The sequence below is a fragment of the Parasteatoda tepidariorum genome, chromosome 2 (genome assembly GCF_043381705.1).
Source record: "Parasteatoda tepidariorum isolate YZ-2023 chromosome 2, CAS_Ptep_4.0, whole genome shotgun sequence".
Lineage (NCBI taxonomy): Eukaryota > Metazoa > Arthropoda > Arachnida > Araneae > Theridiidae > Parasteatoda > Parasteatoda tepidariorum.
Genome location: NC_092205.1, coordinates 99,241,221 through 99,259,412, shown reverse-complemented (window position 1 = coordinate 99,259,412; position 18,192 = coordinate 99,241,221). Strand labels below are relative to the sequence as shown.

Below are 18,192 nucleotides of genomic sequence, written 5' to 3'. Positions count from 1 at the left end.
TTTTTTAATTGATTTGATAAATGTAGAAAGTTATTATTCATGGAAGTAATTTTGGTGAATTCAATTGTACGTCATCATTAACTGCGGAATCAAATATTTAAAAAATTGAATAATGTTTGTCCAAAATCCTCTGCTTGATCTAGAATTTTTTTCCATCTTATAACTGTTTCATTAAATTTAGAATGTTGTAATTACAATGATACTGATTGATCCTTCAAATGCATTAAGTTTTATGCATTAAATATTTATTTTAAGAGGCCAGGCCAATTAATGTTAAATGTTTAAAATAATCTTGAACAATTGAGTTTATTTCCAATTTTGTAATTGCGTTGTTAAATTAGGCTACTGCACTTTTGTCTATAATTTCATATTAAATTACTTAGGATACTTTTAACCACATATGACTCAAATGGCTTAACTACTCAAAATAAAATGATGCTAAAAGTTCCAAAACTGATCCAAATTTTTATCGTAGCTTCTAAATAAATTAAAATTTTGCGCAACAGAACATATACATACACATAATAGTGTGAATGTATATATTTAGATACAACTGTGTGAAAGCCTGAAATATGGTGAAACTAATATTCACACTATGCTATTTGTAAAATGAATGTAAATTGTTGGTTGTGTACAAATGATTTAGTTCTTTATGCTTGATATTAATATTTAATAATTGATTATTAATTAGTAATAATAGATTATTAATGCATAATAATTTCTCCTGTAATTTTTATAGGATGGATCTGCCTATTTTGAATATTCCCAGTGACTTGACTTTTACATTACAAACTGGACTTTTAAAAGAGAATATCACTGTAAATCTTAACGAATTTTCACTTGATAAATTGAAGGAATTAGCTTGTAAATTTCTTATGAAAAATGTAAGTTTCTCTTTTGTATATTTATTTCTGAGATATTTTAATCATGAAGATTGAATTCTGTTAATAATAGTATTGTTTTGTTCGTAGTTGAAGTTTCCCCGAGCTGTGTATTCTCTGACTTTCTAAATTTTTTCCATGATCTAGGGCAGGGATGGGCAAACTACGGCCCGCGGGCCAACTGTGGCCCCGCAGGAAGATTTTATCCGGCCCGCAGATAGAATTTTTATTTGCAGATCAGTGGCAAATATAAATAATATACATCCATTTTCTTGTAGACTATGTTTCAAATGATTTCTGTTTTTCCTTCTTTAACAAAGTACTGATGAAATTTTTACTTTCTCTATTTTTGTTCTACAAAACATAAATTGATGTAAATAGTTAGCACAGACAGCTTCAATTGGTAAAATGTTGAAAGTAGAAGTTCTTCATAGAATAGCCTTAGATTGGCTCTAACTAGAGTTTGTCTTTCTCGAGGAATCTAATGTAGGTAAATTGTACTTCACATTTGGCAGACTGCGCATTTTAAGATCCAACGAGCAGACGATCTAACAATCATCTGAAGCAGTTGTTTCTAAATATGCCAAAGTTTTACAAATCATTACCAAAAGCTAGTTTCCAAAATTTAATATTTCATGCCCAGAAAATCAGTGCTATGTTTGCTTCATCTTATATATGTGAACAAGAGTTTTCAACTATGAACCTTAGAAAAAATCACTTCAGAAATAGACTAACAGAAAAGAATTTAGCCTTGTTCCTTAAAATAAGCACATCTCACTTCCAACTTTAATATAAGGAACTTTTAAAAATGAAATCGCAATTTCCTTCATCTCACTAAATATTTAAATTAAAACTTGTATATCACCTTTTTTTTTTAAACTTTGAAGTTTTTACTTGGCCTGCCAAATATTTTTTTTCTTGATTTTTGGCCCTAGACCAAAAAAGGCTTCGCTAGGGCTTCAGCAATTTCATTGCATCTTACATACTTTTAGGGGCTTGCTGTATTGTAACAGAATTGCAAATTGCAGTCGAAAGACTATCCTTAGTCTTAAAATATATTTATAATGATTTGAGATCAATTATGAAAGAGGATTTATTAGATTCAGTTCTTTTCTTAACCTCTTCCCTGATTATCCGGAGTTAACACGGGTCTGTATATATTGCAAATATTTATTATCCCGAGATTTTGATTTTATATTCTTGATTTTTGGCCCTAGACCAAAAAAGTTTGCCCATCCCTGATCTAGGGCTTCAGCAATTTCATTGCATCTTACATACTTTTAGGGGCTTGCTGTATTGTAACAGAATTGCAAATTGCAGTCGAAAGACTATCCTTAGTCTTAAAATATATTTATAATGATTTGAGATCAATTATGAAAGAGGATTTATTAGATTCAGTTCTTTTCTTAACCTCTTCCCTGATTATCCGGAGTTAACACGGGTCTGTATATATTGCAAATATTTATTATCCCGAGTAAACTCGGGCATAGCAGAATTCTTCAATGCATTTTATCATGTTTTTATTCAGCTGGTAGCAAAACAAAAAATAATAATAATATGCTGTGATTGAAAGTTTGCTAATATTTGTTTGGGAGTTTTGTTATTTGTGGAACTGCAGACGTGTTTTGTATAATTGTATATACGATGGTTGATGCATTTACATAGAAAGAAAAATGAAAAAATGTAATTCGCGAGCGAAAGTGAAAGTAATGCAGATGATTTTTCAGATTATGACGATGTGAACATATACAAAGACTAATATTTAACTTTTTTCATTTGCCCGAGATAATTTGGGATAATAAACTGATCGTAAATTAAATATTTTTTACACATAAAAAATTAAAATTTCAATTTAAAACTTGTGTATAATGCTTTGTTTTAGTTCCTTGTATTTATTAATGTAATAAAAAATATGATGATTTTTTGCATTTTTTTTCTCCAAATCAATTGTTAAGGGAAGCAGTTAAGATGCAAATAACTCATCTCTTATAACTCAAAGATGCAACTTTAAGCAAATAACTCATCTCTGAATTTGATTAAACATGTATTTTCTGATGAGTATATTAGAATTTTTTTTTTAATGTTTCGTATAAAAAAATAAGTTTTGGAATTAATTTGCTTCTGTACCTGATATTTGTCATTATTTTTTTCTTGCCAACCATTTTAATCAAATTTTTTGTTGTTGTGGCTTTTGTCACTTGCTGAGAACAGAAAAGAAACTAATTATTTTTCAAAAAGTATATGTGGTAAAAAAATTTTAAAAGCAAAGAAATTATGCAATTTATTAACTTTCTGTAGGTGGCCACCTCCAGGCATGGCCTCAATCAATTTATTCACTGTAATTTTGTTTTGCTTTGAACATAGATTATAAAAAGATTTGTTTTTAAATTTTTTAGTTTCCTGGTCATGAGCACGGTGATTTAAGCCAACGTTTGCTTTTCTTTCGTCATGATTATAGCTTTGAAAATGTTCTGTTGCCTCTTATCGCCATTACAGATATTTCAGAAAATGGATTGATAGAAATTGTTTTATCAGGTAATGTAATATAAGTCTTTTTTTTTCCACTATGAAAATGAATACTTTAAGGGAAATTTAAAGCTAGGTTTATTTATCAGCCTGTTCAGATTGTTTAGGGCAAACATTATACTATCATGACATTTCAGACTAAGGTGTTTTGATTCCATAATCTTGAAGGATATTTATTAAGGTTTTGATTATTTTTTGACATGTTTTAAAAATACGATTCCAATTTACTAATATATAAAACACTACAAAATTACAATTTTCTAGTATGTAAGACATGTTAACTCTATTCTATGATGGGGTACCTTTTCATAGATGAAGGTTGACATTGTCAATAACAACTCTCCCCACCTAAAATTTTAAAACTGATGCTTTTATTTTATTTTCTTATTCTTACAAACTAATTATTTAGGAGAAATAATTTGAAACTTCAATAACTTAAAATAAGTAATAGTACAGTGAACATGTGATTGTTTTTTCTTCGCAAATTTTTGGATTCACAGAATTACTCTTAGAACATACAAAATAGAAGTCACTTTAAACTCGATCCGTATAATATGCGCGAATACTGTTCTCGAAAAAGTTTACATGGACGTGAAATTTTTTTTCCTATTACTAAAAAAGAAAAAAAAATCTGCCTCTTCAATAAAAGTTTGTATTTTTTTAATCCCTGAGCAAATACATTCATTTTTATGCTTTTTCCTATCAATGCAATGATGCCTTCAAATTACATTCATATGATTTTAAATAATATTGCTAATATAATACTATTGCACCATATTCTATTAACTTGAATTTTTCTTTAGGTAATAATAATTCTTCAGAACCTCAAACAAGGCCTCACTGCTTAGCACTTCATTCTTATAAATCTCCAACATTTTGTGACTTTTGTGGAGAAATGTTGTTTGGCTTAGTTAGACAAGGACTCAAATGTGAAGGTATGTCTTTTTTTCTTTCTTTTTTTATTGCTCCTCTTGTTATTTCAGAACTAAAATCTTATAGGCATTCAATTATTCCTTCAGATTTGTTTTTTAAGAACTTCATTTAAAGATTTTTTTGAAATTTTAAAATGGCTCTATATTTTTTAATGCCTTTTGTAATTTAAAAACTATATCCCAGTCTTTTAGTAATTTCCATTTTGCCTTGCTTTTTTTCTTCGGTTACCGACAATCTATTTTGCTTAGTGGTTCAATCTGAAGCAGTTTTACCCATTTAGTAATTATTAGTAATCCATAAATAAAATAAATATCACATTAATTAATTCTTGTTCTCAAATGTGAAGGTATGTTATTGTCTTTTTTTCTTTCTTTTTTTATTGCTCCTCTTGTTATTTCAGAACTAAAATCTTATAGGCATTGAGGCATTCAATTATTCCTTCAGATTTGTTTTTTAAGAACTTCATTTAAAGATTTTTTTGAAATTTTAAAATGGCTTTTTATTTTTTAATGCCTTTTGTAATTTAAAAACTATATCCCAGTCTTTTAGTAATTTCCATTTTGCCTTGCTTTTTTTCTTCGGTTACCGACAATCTATTTTGCTTAGTGGTTCAATCTGAAGCAGTTTTACCCATTTAGTAATTATTAGTAATCCATAAATAAAATAAATATNTATTAATTGCATAGCTTACTTTAATGATTAGCTTTTATTTTCGCTTGGAAGTTAGTATTTAGCTTGTTTTAGCCTTTGTTAATTAATAATTTTAATAGTCATTAAATTTCCTACTAATTTCAACATTTCTTAAAATTGTGTGTCAAAGACAATTTATACACTTCCTTCTTATTTTAAGATTGTTAGACACAAGACAATCGCCCACAAAGAGATCTTCACGCGGTTGAAGCGTGAAAAAATTATAAAAAGTATATATATAATATTATATATCTAAACACTTTTCTTTAGTTTAAACTTTACTTGTAATAAAAAAAGCATTATAATTTTTACTGTATCATTTCTAATATTTGGAGGCACATTTTAAGAATTTGGCGGCACCCAAAAGTGCCGCGGCACAGGGGTTGAGAATCACTGCTATAAACATTGATCTTAATGTGTTAATACATATGTTTTTTAATCTTTGCTGTTAACTGCTTTCCTTACCAATTTTTTTGAGGAAAAAAAAATTAAATTTTTTTTTTTTTATTTTATTAATAAATACAAGGAACTAAAACAAAACATAGTACACAAGTTTTGAGTTTAAATGTTAATTTTTTTATGCGTAAAAAACATTTAATTTACCATCAGTTTACTATCCCAATTTATCTCGGGCAAATGAAAAAAGTTAAATATTAGTTTTTGTATGATAGTTTTAGGAACAAGGGACGAAACAAAGTGAAACAAAACTTTCCAAATGTCAGTGAAGTGATTCACCATTTTTTTACTCTTTTTTTTTTCTTTATGTAAATTCAGCAACCATCGTATATACAATTGCAGTCCCACAAACTAACAATAAAACTTGCCACACTTCCAAGCACAGTAGGTTGTTTGTTTTCTTTTTTGCTTCCAGCCGAGTAAAAACTTGATAATGCAAAGCGTACTGACAAAATCCGCACCCCCCCCCCTGTTTTTCGAGATAATAGATATTTGTAATATATACATACCCAAGTTAACGCGGAATAATCAGAGAAGCGGTTAATGAAATTAAAAATATAGATTTGATACATAAATTTGTGTGAGAAAAAGCAAAATTGTTTTTAATTTCTGACTAATCATGTAATCATTGAGATCATCGAAAGTGAAGTAATTAAAATAAACTCAAACTGAGGATGAAGTTTAAAGGCAGTTCCTAGCAGAAAGCAAAAATGTATTTCACTCTGATTAAATAAGAAAAATTTCTTTATTACAGTAGGGAACTGATTATCCGGAACGCTCGGGACCATCGCTATTCCGGATAACTGATTTTTCCGGTTTTCTGAATCGCTACAAAAAGCAGTTTTTTTTATTGTTAAAACCAACTAAAAAAAATATTTGGAAATAATCTTGAAAAAACGGAGTAATACACTAATGATTATTTCCAAAATGATGGTAAGGTAAACATCTTTCAAAAAAGAAAGAAAAATCCTAAAATCTTATGAGGAAAAATTTTTTTTTTTAAAATGGCGGGAAAATGTATCGAATTTCGTTCCGGTTTTTTTGGTTTTCCAGTTTACTAATTTCCGGATAACGGGTTCTGTACTGTATTTAAATCTCATCTACACTTCTCTCTTCCTCAATAATGATGAGCTAAAGATAAAAAAAAAATATATTTTTCAATCTCTTAAATATTTTATTTCTAACATGCATATTTGTTTTGCTTCATTTTATTACAAGGATTTAAATGATTAATCTTGATTTATGTATTGTTGTGTTTCAGGTTGTGGTCTTAGTTTTCATAAAAGATGTGTGTACAAAATACCTAATAACTGTTCACACACTCGTAGAAGAAAATCATCCACTTATTTACACACTCCTAATCAGTCTGATCAGATTGGGATTTCTCTAAGCATTCCTAATATGGCAACGGTTAGTATTCATTTACGAGGTGCATTGTAGAAATTAGTAAGCATTTTTGGTGCAACTAACTTTGAATTGCAAACCTTTTTATTTTATATTTTCATTTCTATAAAAATATTATAGGTTTATGCCAAAAAATTTAGGAATTATGAAGGGGGAAAAAATCCTATGGCAACCTGTGGCAATATTGCTAAAAGAGCAATCATTACATTGTGAATTTACGATAAAATTTAGAAAGTCAGAAACGCAATTGTAGCAGAAAACGACAAAAATTTAAGATATGTGTGTTAGCAGGACAGCAGTTCATCAGGGGACACACTGCCTGCTAACACACAGGAATCTTTCTGTCGTCAGTGGTGAAACCAAAAACTGACAGTGCCCCAAGGCCCTATTATGGTAAAACAAATAAGAAACAGCAATTAGAAAAATTGAAATGCAAAAAAAAAATTAATGACAAATAATCGCAATTTAAAAGTACACAGAGTAAGTCTTAATAATGACTTAAAAATACACAGAGTAAGACTTAATAAAAAGACTCCCACATATAAGGAAATAATTTATTCTTCTTTTTGGTTTCACCACTGACAACAGAAAGGTTCCTGTGTATTAGCAGGCAGTGTGTCCCCTGATGATGTGCTGCCCTGCTAACACACATATCTTAAAATTTTTTGTTGTTTTCTGCTAGAATTGCATTTCTGACTTTCTAAATTAAAATAAAACAAATTTAGATTTAACTGCTTTAAGCGCTTTTCTATTTTGATTTATTATTTTAAATGTTACTTACTTTTTATGATTTTGGAAATTGGTTTCATTATTTGATTAGTTTATGATAAAATTGTCACATTGCATTAAAAGGTGATTATGTGTGATTTGAGATTCAAATGTTGTAAATATTTTCTGTTAAAAAAAATTGAGATTTTAAAAACTATGTGGAAATTTATAACCAATAACTGCTAAAAAAGACAAATGAAATTATTTTGGAATCATCACAACTCAAAAGTATTGAAATTAATAATACCATGGTTATAAAAACCTTCTAGAAATCCATTATTATAAATGCTAAAAATTATTCTAGCCTGTTAAAAAAAAGAAAGTAACAAGATGATGATTACCCATATATGTGGTTTAAGAGTTGTATGCTGTTGATTCAATGAAAAAATAGATTTTAAAAACCTTATTGTATGTGGAATATTTAAATTATAAATGTGTAGTAACTGATATACATCCTAAAACATACAAACAAATATTCTTCAACAGTTTGAACTTTATTATATTTGTCTAAGTCATTGTATTTTTTTTAAACCACTTAATGAAAACTTGGGTGGCCCTTTTAAACCACTAAATTCTCATTGCTTGTATTTGCATTAAAAGTTACTTTTTTAAGGTGTTATATATTTTTTAAGGGGTGAAAGAAATCTATATTTTCTCTTTATTTTATGTTAATTTAATAAGAGGACTATTCAATCTAATTTTTAAGTGTATTAAAAAACAGCATTGAACAATATTTTATAATTTTTTTTAAAACTCAGTTCTTAATTAAATTTTTAGAATTGAAAAGCCGCACAGTGGTTAAAATAATTTATGATAGATTTATGAAACAATCAATACCAAAATTTTTTCTGTAACAAAGTAAATATATATGATTGAGTGCAGGGTTTATTATTTATTTATTTTTTTAAATGAGAAGTGAATGTTTGGCATAGGTGTATGCAAATGAAGTAATATAATGTAAATAAGTAATGAAGTAATATATAGTTGGTAAATATATGCTTTTTAAAATTAGTTATGATTAAAAGTAAGAAAAAAAGAAACATTTGTTAAATAATTGGTGAAATTTAACTGCAACAGATGTGCAAAATTTGAATGAGATTAATGTATTAGTATTTTAGAACTCATGTTAGCTGATTTAAAAAATTACTTTCACCAATACTTACTTTTATTCATTTCAAAGTTTCAGCCACCTTCTCCGAATAGAAATCGTAAATCTCCATCATTGCCACCTGGAAAAACTACATTTTTTGAAAAATCATCCTCCTCTTCCAAAATGAAGGTGCCTCATCGTTTTGAAATCCATTCCTATACTAGGCCAACAGTCTGCTTTTACTGCAAGAAACTTTTAAAGGGTCTTATTAGACAAGGGATGCAGTGTAAAGGTAACACATTTATGTCAATACTTCTTTTTCGTAGTTCATAGTTCTTCGCACCTGGAAAGTCATAAGAATTTTTAATTATTAATTTCAGTATTGAACAAAATTTGTCATGATTTTAGCTTTTTTTTAAAAAAAAATCATGGAAAGTCATGGATTTAGGTCGCCAAAAAATCTAATTTTTAAAATGGAATTTGACCCCCCCCCAATTTCATGGTGTTCTAAATATCTGAATTTGTAACAAAATCCCCTCTCACAGTCATTTTTATTAAAATATAAAATATTTTATCATGTTCTTAAAAAATTATGGTGTTCCTTAAAAAAATGAAAGAAAAAACATCATTTCTTGAGCGCTTTATCTTTTAAACTTATGTGATTTCAGAATTTTTGTTATTATTTTTTATTTTATCAATTTCTAGCTGAAGAAGCCATTGTTTGGCGAATTTTTTATATTCCGAAATGAGAACAGAAAAATAAAGTTTTTCTTTTCTTTCCTTTCTGATGAACAAGAAAAGTATCTTTAGAATATGCAGAAAGAAGGGGAAAAAAAATATTTGCTTTTGTATTTTTTTCAGTTATTTTATTGCTTTAACTGTTTCTTTACTGTGTTTTTTAAATTTAAAATCAATGAATATGAAGATGCAAAGTATAACAGTTTTGGTTATACCTATCATTTCAGTTTATGTTGTTATAATGCTTTTTTAAATTTATTGTTGTGTTTTTTGTCGGAGAAAATAGTAACTTTGTTAAGTCATGAAAAATTCTTGGAATTCGTCATGAAAAGTCATGAGTTTGAAAATCTAAAATGTAGCAGATACCTTGTAAACATTTCATCCTCATATTTCTAAAATTATGCACATCACTTTAGGGTGAAGTTAAGAAAGTTTGTTACTGACCAGTGACCAGCTGTAGCATTTTGAACAGTGGCCACTTTTCAAAAAATTGAGAATTTTAAACCATTAAAAAAAAACTTTTTATATTAATGTCATTTCTTTTGGAGCATTTATCAAGATAGGCATGTCATTAAAAGCTTCATTTCTTGATGAATAAGGATTTAAGAAACATTCATGATATAAAGTATTCAATATATTATAAAATATTCAAATTAATTCCAATTTATTAAAATAAATGATCAAATGTTAATGGGGTGCATTTTTGTTGAAAAAAGAGGAGATTTTATAGTTTTTTCAAATCGTCGTTTATTATACTTATTTGCCTCGTGATATGTGACAATCATTCATTTTGCCTTATACATTTCGCAATAGTTAAGTGAGCAGAGTGTTTAAAAGTTTGAGCTTCTTCGAGGTAATTTTGTTACTTTTGTTTTTTAAATGTTTAGTAAAATTATTTTTGATGTCTACTCTAATCCTTATTAAATATTTCACTATATAATTGTATATATTTTTTTAAAAAAATTATGTTATTAAACACAAACTATTAAAGCATAAACAGCTGCTTTTATACTTTAGGAAATCTAATTCTAAAATTTTTAAACTAAAGTAATGTGGAAGTTGAAAGATTTAGTAAAATAATGAGTTAAAATAATGTGAGTAATCACATTAGTTTAACTTACTGATTATAATGAAAAGATAAATAAAAAAATAGGTGTATAATATCTTTCTGTCCTTAACAGAATATTTAAATGTTTCATTAATCTTACTTTTGAAAATCAGTTGTAAAGAAGCTGCAGTTTTTCTGATTTGAAAAATTGATTTTTTATTTTCTTGAAAAATGATGAAAGGGACTGTTGGTAGAAGTACATTTGTAATAATTCTATTTAAAAGTGCTTAAAGGTGCTTATTTTTGATTTTCGTTTTTTAAAAGCCCTTAAAGGTGCATTTTTCATGGGTTTTTTTTTAATCTCGATCTTTTTATCATGGCTAAAATAATCAAGAAAAGAATTCTTTGTCAGATATTAGTTATTTTATCCTGATCATGTAAAGTCTTTGAAAACTATTTTGCATTTTGTTAATGTATATAGTACTTAAAATATTTTTTGAGTGCTTAAAAAGTACTTTAAAGGTGCTTATTTTTTGTTGAGAGATTTGGCTATGCACTCTAAATCATTAAATGCTGAAAAATGTTTCATAATCAAATTTCTTTAGTGTGTTAGTGTTTGTTTTAATTTTAAACTAAATGGTTGCTTTCGTTTAATAGATTGTAAACTGAATGTACACAAGCGTAAGTGTATGGAATCTACTCCAATGGATTGCATGGGTGAAGCTCCTAAGGATTGTAAGTAGATTATAATTGATTTTTTTTATTGTTTAGGAAATGTAATTTTACAAATATGTAATTTATTATGCTAAGCAAAATCGACAAGAAGTTATAAGCCCTGTGGCAAAATCGCAGCGACATTGTTACAGAGTTCCTGTAGAAAGATTTTACTTTTGAAAAGTAAAAAGAAAAATCATTTTCTTTTCTACAAACATTTACACATGATATTTGAATCTGAATCATGCATTTAGATAATCACTTTTTGATGTGCTCAATTTACGATGATAGTATCGTAAATCGATGTAATGTTTCAATTGTATTTTCGGCAGTAATTGATTTTCACAAGGATTTTAAATACCCTGATATATTTCAAACAGTATGGAAAATTCGAATCGTGCTTTTGAGTATTTAAGGCAATAATTTTATCTAATTTTTGGCAGTTATTGCTATTAATTTTTCCATAGTTTTTAAATCCAATATTTTTCATACAATATTATTTATTACAAAAACTTAATCGATACGAAATATGAATTTGAGGTGCCTGATTGTGATCTCGTTGTTGATTTTTTTCCGGCTATTACTACTACAGACCTCATGATTTTGAATTATTTTCTTATTGTGATTATTAATTACAAAATGCAAAGAAGGGTATAATTTGTGCCCCCCCCCCCCGAACAAAATGCGAGAATATCACCCATAATATTAGAATAAAGAATTATTACAATCAATCTGGGAAATATGATCCCAATAGTTTCGTCTGGAGAGCAATCAAACGTTTGGATTCCTTTAAGTAATTTTACTTTACGCATATTTCTCGTGAAATTTTTTAGTGAATTGAAAATTTTTGTGCTCAATTATAAAATTCGTTTATCCAACGATAATTTCATGCAAAGGAAAAAAAAACTTTTAGTAGATACTTATTATTTTTTTTTATAATAGAGGAAAAAAGTTGGAATTGTAAGGTATACAATATTTTTTTAAAACTGGTGTATACAATTGTACACCTTACGATTCAAATTTTTTCAATTTTACTTTAAAATAATAAGAATAATAAACACCTACTAAAACTTAATTTGCTGGGAATTATCATTGGATAAACAAATTTTATAATTTTGCAAAAAAATTTTCAATTCACATAAAAAGTTCTCGAGATATGATGAAATACATATAAAGGAAAATTAACATTAGGGGTCCACACTTTGCACTGCTCTCCTGACCAATCTATTGAGATTATATTATCTGGAATGCGGCTACTTCCTATATTTTAGGGGTTAGAATTTCAAGTCTGTTGAAAATAATTTATGTTTATTCAGAGAAAATATGTTATTGTGTCCAATTGCTATAATTGTGTCCTATGCTAATTAATTAGCATATTTGAAGTCACCCACTCAAATCATTAAGATGGAGCCCTTGAACTTGAAGATTTGATCATTAAATTAAAAATAATTGAGAATGATTCTTTTTTTTTTTTTTTTTTTTTTTTTTTTTTTTTTTTTTTTTTTTTTTTTTTTTTGTGCACTATACAATAATACAAAAAAATCTTGAAAAAAAATTTATGAAACTTTTATAATGCATTAAATTTGTTTTGATGCATAGTATATTAATAATTAATTAATCTCCGAATATCATTTTGAAATGTTGGTCCCTGGTATTTAAGTTTTATAGTCTATTTGTCTGTGTAATCTATCAAGTCTTTTTTGTCTTTGCGAAATTCCAGCTTCACTTTGAATTACTGAAATATTCTTTTCAAACTTGGACATGAAATTGAAGCAAAAGTATTACTCTTTCTCTTTAATATACACACTTTTCTTTGTTTAATTAAGTGATAAAAAATAGTTTTTGGTTTTAAAAAAATTAAAGATGCATAGTTTGTTTTCAAAAAAAGCTTTGCTGAACCACATTTAAAGAATTCATGACCCAAGTTTAAGACACTGATTGGTTGGAAACTATTTTGGCAGTTATTAAGTGTTGAATGGTGTAATTAATATAGAGGCAAAATTTAAATAGTAATTAAATTTTATAAATAAACAAGAAAATAAAATATTGAGATGTGGGTAATAATTTTTAGGCTACCCAAGCCTTTCATTCAAGTGATACATATTCATAATTTTTATTATTGATACACAAAATAATTTATATTGATTATTATTGATACACAAGTGATGCATATTCATAATTTTTATTATTGATTATATCACCCTCTGATGGTGAGGCAGAAATTCATTATGCGAACTTTGGCTCTATGTAACCCAGATTCACCAATCTTGGCAATTGGTGAAGCTCTGTATTTTTAGTTTTATTTGATTATTGTCTTTGAGATTTTTGTAATTTTTCTAATGTTTTCTTTATTTATCTTTTCATTTATTTTAGTTTCTGATGTATCAAAAAACAGTTCAAATGATGATAATGAAAAAATGGATCATATGGATGAAGAATCAGGAGAAGAAAGTGATAATTCTTCTGGAAAATCTTCCCTACAAGATGATGAATCTAAAATTCCTGTTCAGTAAGTCATTATAGACTATAAAATAATGTCTACTAAATAAAGTAGTCTAAGAAATATTCTAATATTGATATTCTAACATTATCTAAATACTCACGTTTAATCGTATACAGAGATGAAGAGTTTAACAATTGTACATTTCATGATAGGAGAAGTTTGAAAATTAAATTTTTATATGGACAATCAATTTTAAAATACACTTGAAGATTGATTCAATTAAACATTTATTTTAAAGCTTATAATACGTAATTATAAATTAAATGCTTGTGCATTCACATGTAGAAACACCTGTGACTGAGATATTTTTTGCTCTTTCTATTTCACAGTTCTTCATTATCTATATCAATTGTTTTTGGTAAAATTGAAAATTGTAAGTTTTTTTTTTAAATATCTGCTGCCAAGGTTTTCCTAATAATGATATGAAATTGTGCACAATCTTGCAATTTCAGCTGATAAAAGTTATTTAAGTGCAAAATTTGTTTTTTTTTTTGTAAAAATTTCAAGCAGATCCCACTTTCTAAAAATTTCAAGCAATTGAATGAAAACTAGAAAAATGTTTTAAGTTTGACTCATATTTCTTGTACTCTCTTTATTAATTAAGTCAACCTCACTTTGTCAATACATAATTTTTTCCGCATGTTCTGCTAAAATCTTACTTTATTTACAATTTATTTATTCTACACAAATGATGTACATTAATTTAAAACCTACTTTATATAGGCGCTCACAAATTACTTTTTTTAATTTTGTAAACTATCATACATTGATAGAATTAATAGAAAAAGATTAAAGAAGAGAAGTTGGTAAATTTACCATCAGTTGAAGAAGATGTTGATTGATGTAGGCAAGCAATTATTTGAGAGAAAATCATAAATTGTTTAATAAACAGTCAAATTATAATAAATAAGAATGCTTTATTTTTGAAATTTATGTGGAGCTCCAAAACAGAAATTAATCTCAATTTTTAATATAAATATACATTATCAAATTATACATTTAGAAAATAGCCATGGGGGTGTGACTGTAATTTTTGGCTATTAACCGATTAAATTTAAAGCCAATGCTCTTTTTCTTAATCTTATGCATTCAAATGTGTTGAAGGAAGAGAAAGCTCGAGAGAATTTTAATGAAATCAAAACATCAGCAACCCTATAACAGTTTTCCATTCTAATGTGTTAAGAAATGTAGAGGGAATCTTCAAAAATGGATTTTATTTTTGCACTTAATTGAAGGTTGTGGTACAAAAAGATTAGAGATTATATTAATGATTTTTATTTATTGAAAATTATTAAATAATAAACTTTTGTTTTTAAGATGTTCAGAAATATGTTATGCATATTTCAGCTTGACACAGATTGCTCTAAAATGCTTAACATTTAATTACAAAACTGACTAAGTAATATTACACTCACCTTTATTTTTTTTTAATTCTACTTTTTCAATGATATAATTTTTTGTTCTTTTAGTGAAGCCTCTAGTAACAATATACCCCTACAGAGAATAGTTCAAAGTATTAAACACACAAAAGGCAAAAATTATAAAATTCTTAAGGAAGGCTGGTTAATGCATCATACAAACAAGGAAGGAATGGTAAGTATGTTTTGTAATTTTTTCTTTATATCAGGTGCAAAATTATTTTTCTCTGCAAACTAATCTTTGTGAGGAATTCATATCAAAAATTATTTAAGCTGAATGGATTCATATTTTAATTAATAGTTATGTTTTTTTCTTTTTTTCAAAAAAAACAAAAAACCAGATTGAATAAATTATAAGAGTGTATTTTATTATTTCCTTTTTCTAGATTGATTCACATTTTTTGCTTTAATAGATTTATACTATTCAGAATCTATATACTTAATAAAGTATGCTTGAAAATTACTATTGTTTGCATAAATAGTAATTTTACTTGTTTTTAGGTAATACAAAATAAAATTTAAATGTTAATATTCACTATCATCATCATCAATGGCATGACTGCCCAGGGTGGGTCTTGGCCTTCTCAAGAAGTTTTTTCCAGGCTAACCTTTCCCTGCTAGTGTTTTTAGTTTTTTAATACCAAAAGTTCTTTTTCTAGGCCATCTAACCATCTCATATTCGGCCTGCCTCTTTTTCGTGTGCTAACTGGTAATACTAAATAAAATAAAATGGGAAAATATTTTCTACTTTTCTGATACTACTTTAATTTGTTTTGAATCCTTCTCTTGATAGGATTAAAAAATTATTAAGCTAGGTAAAAACCTCAATGATAATAATGTAAATATATGCACAACCAGAGAAATTCCTATGAATCACTTCAGTTCAAAAACGAGAACAACTACTTCTGAGTTTCTTATATTTTCAAGACAATTAGTTTTTCACAAATAGTTATAATCTTAGTTTAGAAAACTTTTAAAAGAAAGGAAGTCTTTTTTTCACAATAAAATTTAGTTTTACCTAGTGTTAAATTGTTTTTTTTTTTTTTTCAGCGTAAAAGACATTTCTGGAGACTTGATACTAAAAGTGTGACCTTATTTCAAAACGATACCACATCGAAATATTATAAGGTAAGTCGTATCTATAATTTAGTTAAAGAGTTGAAATTATGTATAATACCGTTCCTGTATTACTAAAGTCTTGTGAATTTTAAAATTGAAGTACTTTTTAATAAATTTATTTTAAATTATTTAATTAATCTTGAATCTATGTAAACTTTCAAATCTTTATTTCTATTGTTTACTTATCATATCATAATCATAAACTTCATTTTAAGTGTTTGTAGTTTAACAAATGTTACTGTTGTTCCTTTAAGTTACAATAACTTTAAATCTTTTTTATTTATTCATTTTTTAAATTAGTTTTAAGGAACTCTAAAATAAGGCTTCACATGAAAAGTGTAATTTCATGTTATGATATTAGTGTCCTATCACTGAGCGTTGTGTCTTGAAATTTATTCAATATTTTACAAAACTGCTTTTGCTAAAAACTTTTTGATCTTATACATACTTAATTAGGAATTAAAATATTTAAATGAAGGCCACACTATTTAGTGTTATGTCTGTTATCTCATGAGTTAGGTTAGGTGCTTCATATTTTGATTTCTATTACTGTTTTTAAATATTTTAAAACTAATGTTCATTTAAAGTGTTTACACTGTTTATCATATTTCTTTTAATACAATTTTCAAGTTTATTTTATAGTTGAATAAAACAAAAAAAAAACTTTAAAATTATAGAGTATGTCTCATCTTGTTTATTATCCCTGTAGGAAATTCCACTCTCAGAGATTTTATCCGTAGAAATTTCGAAACAGAATATGTGTTCTGATCACAATCAAGGGCACTATTTGGAACTGAGGACCGCAAATGTAGATTATTATATAGCTGAGGATAACAGCAATCTGAAAGCTTGGGAGAGTTCAATAAGGCAAGCACTCATGCCTGTTGATATGCCAAAATCAACCTGCCAATTCTCTTATCTCAATAAAGGTATGCTCTATTCTAAAACAAATACAGTCAAACCCCGCTATAGTGAACATGGTTTATAGTGAACAAAATATTCACTCCCGTGCCTTACTTATACACATATAATATTACTTTTTGTGGATATAGTGAACCAAAAGATGAGAAGAAATTGGATATTATGAACTTTTTTCTGTCTTTGACTGATATTTTTTCTTCATTTTTCGGAAATTTTGAAATTTCTATATAAAATACCTATACCGATTTTTAAAGCCTTCTATTGAGTGAAATGTAACCGTAAGCATTCTTTCTTGTTTGCTTCTTCTATCTCAGTTTCCTATCCCTAAATTTTTTGTACGCAAGATGAAGACTAATAAAAATAAAAGTTAACACATTTTTTGTTACTACATATTGATTTTTAATCATTTTTGTATTTCTTTTTATTTATCATTTATTTAAGTAATGTGTAATAAAAGAGAACAGTTCAGATTGTTAGCAGTACGAATATGGTGAACTCCCGGTTATAGTGAACCAAAATTTCGGTCCCTTGAATGTTCGCTATAATAATAAACTGTAATAATAAATGTTTGACTGTAATAATAAATGCTGATTCACAATTAAACCAGGATAGAAATTAATAAAGTTTAGCCTTATGTTCAAAGGACCAGTACCTGGAAGATATAACTAGTTCGTGAACAGGGTTGCCACTCCACAGGAAAAACCTGGAAAATATAGGGAATTTAAAAATCACTAAATAACGTAATCACCTAATTTTTTCAATGTTTATTCAGTTTAAATATTTCAACTGAAGGGGGAAAAAACACTAATAAAGCCAATGATCTCTTTAAATTTATGAAAGTTTATTTTAGTCATGCAGTAGTGTTTGAATACTTAATATATTAAATCTTTTGATACATAATTTTGTAATAATTCAATCTAATAATTTTGTAATAAAAATATTTTATGTAATATAAAGTTGATTTTTTGGATTCACAATTTAAA

At 27.1% G+C, this 18,192-nt stretch overlaps 1 protein-coding gene across 3 annotated transcripts in view; it reads left to right on the top strand.

Annotated features, from left to right (window-relative positions):
• Positions 1 to 18,192, top strand: part of LOC107448714 (serine/threonine-protein kinase D1) — a 36,904-nt gene that overhangs the window by 747 nt on the left and 17,965 nt on the right. For 2 of the 3 annotated variants that reach the window (XM_043053273.2, XM_071177971.1), the window contains exons 2-11: positions 740 to 884; positions 3,278 to 3,416; positions 4,211 to 4,342; positions 6,748 to 6,896; positions 8,839 to 9,040; positions 11,192 to 11,269; positions 13,622 to 13,757; positions 15,221 to 15,344; positions 16,220 to 16,297; positions 16,998 to 17,217. In XM_043053273.2, the coding sequence (XP_042909207.1) occupies positions 741 to 884; positions 3,278 to 3,416; positions 4,211 to 4,342; positions 6,748 to 6,896; positions 8,839 to 9,040; positions 11,192 to 11,269; positions 13,622 to 13,757; positions 15,221 to 15,344; positions 16,220 to 16,297; positions 16,998 to 17,217 (1,402 nt within the window). In that variant the 5' untranslated portion in view covers position 740. Of the gene's footprint in view, positions 1 to 739; positions 885 to 3,277; positions 3,417 to 4,210; positions 4,343 to 4,678; positions 4,687 to 6,747; positions 6,897 to 8,838; positions 9,041 to 11,191; positions 11,270 to 13,621; positions 13,758 to 15,220; positions 15,345 to 16,219; positions 16,298 to 16,997; positions 17,218 to 18,192 lie in introns of those variants that run through there. The other variant, XM_071177973.1, reaches the window with a different exon arrangement.